The 3,608-nt window shown below is 55.7% G+C and overlaps 1 protein-coding gene across 1 annotated transcript in view; it reads right to left on the reverse strand.

Moving 5' to 3' along the window:
* LOC117667371 (protocadherin-8) overlaps positions 1–1,265 on the reverse strand; it is an 11,022-nt gene extending 9,757 nt beyond the window's left edge. The window contains exon 1 of the mRNA XM_087895563.1: positions 1–1,265. This exon is cut by the window's left edge and continues 1,231 nt beyond it. Coding sequence (XP_087751689.1) covers positions 1–1,160 — 1,160 coding nt within the window. The 5' untranslated portion in view covers positions 1,161–1,265.
* Positions 1,266–3,608: the final 2,343 nt, after the last annotated feature.

The raw sequence follows: 3,608 nt of genomic DNA on the forward strand, positions 1-3,608 counted from the left end.
CTGTCCGAGGTGCTGACCAGCGCCACCAGGCTCTGCGCCGGCGCCGCCTCGCTGACGGCCGCCGCCCAGCCGGCCTCCCCGGGCTCCGCGGGCGCGGCCAGGGCGCTGACGGCCAGGGCGGGCGCGTTGTCGTTGACGTCCAGCAGGCGCACCAGGACCTTGCAGGCGGCGGCCAGCGGGCTGGCGCCGCGGTCGCTGACCCGCACGTCCAGCTCGTAGGCGCGCTGGAGCTCGTAGTCGACGGGGGCGCGCAGGGCCAGGCGGCCCGAGAGCGGGTCGAGGCTGAAGAGGCGGCGGGCCTCGGCGGGCACCTGGCTGCCCCAGGCGTAGAGCAGCTGCCCGTTGGCGCCCTCGTCGGCGTCGGCCGCCTCCAGCTCCAGCAGCAGCGCGCCCGGCGGCGCGTCCTCGGGCAGCTCCAGGCTCAGGAGCGCGCCCCGGGGGAAGGCGGGCGCGTTGTCGTTGGCGTCCAGCACGCGCACGCTGAGCGTGGCCGTCCCCGAGCGCGCGGGGCTCCCGCCGTCCGTGGCCACCAGCTCCAGCCGGTAGCCGGCCTGCGCCTCCCGGTCCAGCTCGCGCAGCAGCACCAGCTCGGCGCAGCGGAGCCCGTCGGCGCGCCGCTGCGCCTCCAGGCCGAAGGGGCTGCCCGGCGAGAGGGCGAAGCTCTGCAGCCCGTTGGAGCCGGCGTCCGGGTCGTGCGCCAGGGGCAGCGGCAGGCGGGTGCCGGGCGCCGCGCTCTCCGACACCTCCAGGGCCACGGCGGGCTGCGGGAAGCGCGGCGCGTGGTCGTTCAGGTCCCGCACCTCCAGCTCCACGTGCACCAGGCGGAAGGGCGGCGCCGGGCCTCCCCCGCCCAGGCTCAGCACGTCCAGGGCCAGCACGCAGGGCGCCTCCGACGGGCCGCACAGCTGCTCCCGGTCCAGCCGCTCCGGCCCCACGCTCAGCTGCCCGTCCCGCTCCCGCACGCGCACCAGCGACCCGTTGCCCGGCGCCTTCACCAGCTGGAAGCCGCGGGGCGCAGCCTCCGCGGGCCCTTGCAATTCCTCCGCCAAAATGCCCAGCACCGTCCCCGGAGGCGCCTCCTCGTCCACGCTGAACCGCAGCGCCCCGCGGAGAAAGGAAGCTTGGAGTAAGACCAGGAGTAGAACGAGGAGCTTGGCCATGAGTCCTTGCAAGAAAGTTAGCCGGGGTTCAGTCTGCTCCTCCGCTTTTTTTTTTTTTTTTCTCTCCACCGATCCTGAACAGCTGTCCTTGGTCTCTGCTGCCGATCCTAGAGATCTAGCGAGCTGTTCCCCTCTTCTCTGGGATCATATGGTCCCCAGTATGCAAATGAGCCCCCTCCGGTCCTCCATATGCAAATGAGGCCGGCCTCTGCCCCCCCTAAAAAACCTTGATGATGTCTATGGAGATTCTCAGTCATCCATCCAAGGTGCTTTTTGGGGGGGGCGTCAAGAGGCAACTGGACTTAACCAGTAAGTCCAGTTGCCTCTTAGGAAAAAAAGCACCATTGGACAACTTCTGAGGGTGTTTGTTCTTGTAAGCAACCTTCAGAGGATTAGGACATAAGGGCTGGAGTTGCCCACCAGACTAAAATAAAATAAAATGGACGTTGTGTTATTGGACGTTATTTGCATGGGATCCTACAGTTAGGATTTGGGCACAGCGTGCCCTTCCCTGTTAGCTTGATTTAACACAGTTAAATCAAGTTTAGTCTAGTCTAGGGAAGAGACAGACCAGGGGAGACATGAGAGCAGTCTTCCAATATTTGAGGGGCTGCCACAGAGAGGAACAGGTCACGCTATTTTCCAAAGCACCTAAAGGCCAGACAAGGAACAATGGATGGAAACTGATCAAGGAGAGATTCAACCTAGAAATAAGAAGAAATGTTCTGACAGTGAGAACAATCAACCCCTGGAAGAGAAGTTGCCTTCAGAAGTTGTGGGAGCTTCATCACTGGAGGCTTTCAAGAAGAGACTGGACTGCCATCTGTCAGAAATGGTCTAGGGTCTCCTGCTTGGGCGGAGGGTTGGACTAGATGACCTACAAGGACCCTTCCAACTCTGTTATTCTGTTAAAAATCCCTGTGGGATAATTTTGCCCAGTTAAATGCCACCGGACTTTAGACAGCACCTAACTGGAAAATAAACAGGATCTATATACCTCAAAGATCCATCCAATAGGTAGATCATTAGCTCTATTAAAAGATCGTTCCGATTTGTCCTGTTCTTGGTAGTAGAATTATTCTCAGTTCCTGCCCTGAACGGGGAGTTAGACTAGTTGATCTCTAAAGTGCTTTCCAGATCATGCATATTGTGTTCCTGTGAAAGACATCATTCTCCACTCAAAAACCACAGTTAGCCCACTTCTGAAGTGGGCTAGGCTGACGACAAAGGGGCAGCCCAAATTTATGCCGCAGACTCTACAAGGTGGCAGTGATCTAAATTCCAATTTAGCTGGTCTGTCCTTTCCATCATCATAACAATCTCATTCAGACTGTCACTAAACTGATTTAGTTTGGAGTAGCAATCCACCATACGGCAGGCTTACGCAGTATCTAAGACTGCAATCGCGTAAACAGCCACTAGATGTCAGTGAAGACTTTATATCCTTTTTTTTCCTGCCTCTGGTGGTCACCCAGATAGGGAAACTTCAATATTGCAACCAATGACACCACCTACATACATCGGCACGCTGTGCTTTTCCAGGGTTTTTCGCTATGAAAAACGCAGAAAATAGAAAATGTCTTTTCTTTAATAGAAAAGACATTGAAGGCCAACAAATGAAAGAAAAGAGAATGTAGTTTGCAGCGACAGTGACGCTGAAACTCAAAATGCTTCATTCTAGATCCCTTTGTGTTGTTGGTGAATGTATACGCATCTCTGCGAATCTCAGCTTGCTTAACTATTCTGCAGGTGGTGCTGCTGCAGATTTTCAATCATGAGCTAAGATTGATTGGTTTACCATTCAGGATCATGTCCCTTCTGTTTGAATTCACTCTGATCTGTTGATCTGAAACCAATGTGCTATGCTTAATCTGAGCTAATGTGTTTGAATTAAGCCACCGGTTATTGAGGTAGACGGCTTCAACTTCTTCCCTTTTCCTTTTCTCTTCCTCCTCCTCCTCTTCCTCCTCCTCCTCCTCCTCCTCTTCTTCTCCTTCTCCCTCTCCCTCTCCCTCTCCTTCCCCTTCTTCTTCCTCTTTCTCCTCCTCCTCTTCCACCTCTTTCTCTTTTTCTTCTCCTCCTCCTCTTCCCCGTCCTCTTCCTCTTCTTTTTCTTCTTCTGCTTCTGCTTCTCCTCCTCCCTCTCGCTCCTTCTCCTCCTCCTCCTCCTCCTCCTCCTCTTCTCCCTCTCCCTCTCCTTCTCCCTTTTCTTCTTCTTTCTCCTCCTCCTCTTCCACCTCTTCCTCTTTTTCTTCTCCTCCTCCTTTTCCCCCTCCTCTTCCTCTTCCTCTTCTTCTTTTTCTTCTTCTACTTCTCCTCCTCCCTCTCCCTCCTTCTCCTCCTCCTCCTTCTCTTCTTTTTCTTCTTCTGCTTTTGCTTCTCCTCCTCCCTCTCTCTCCTTCTTCTCCTTCTCCTCCTCCTCCTCCTTCTGCAACAAAGATGATTAGGG

Source organism: Pantherophis guttatus, chromosome 5, assembly GCF_059756535.1.
Source record: "Pantherophis guttatus breed Tessera chromosome 5, ASM5975653v1, whole genome shotgun sequence".
Lineage (NCBI taxonomy): Eukaryota > Metazoa > Chordata > Lepidosauria > Squamata > Colubridae > Pantherophis > Pantherophis guttatus.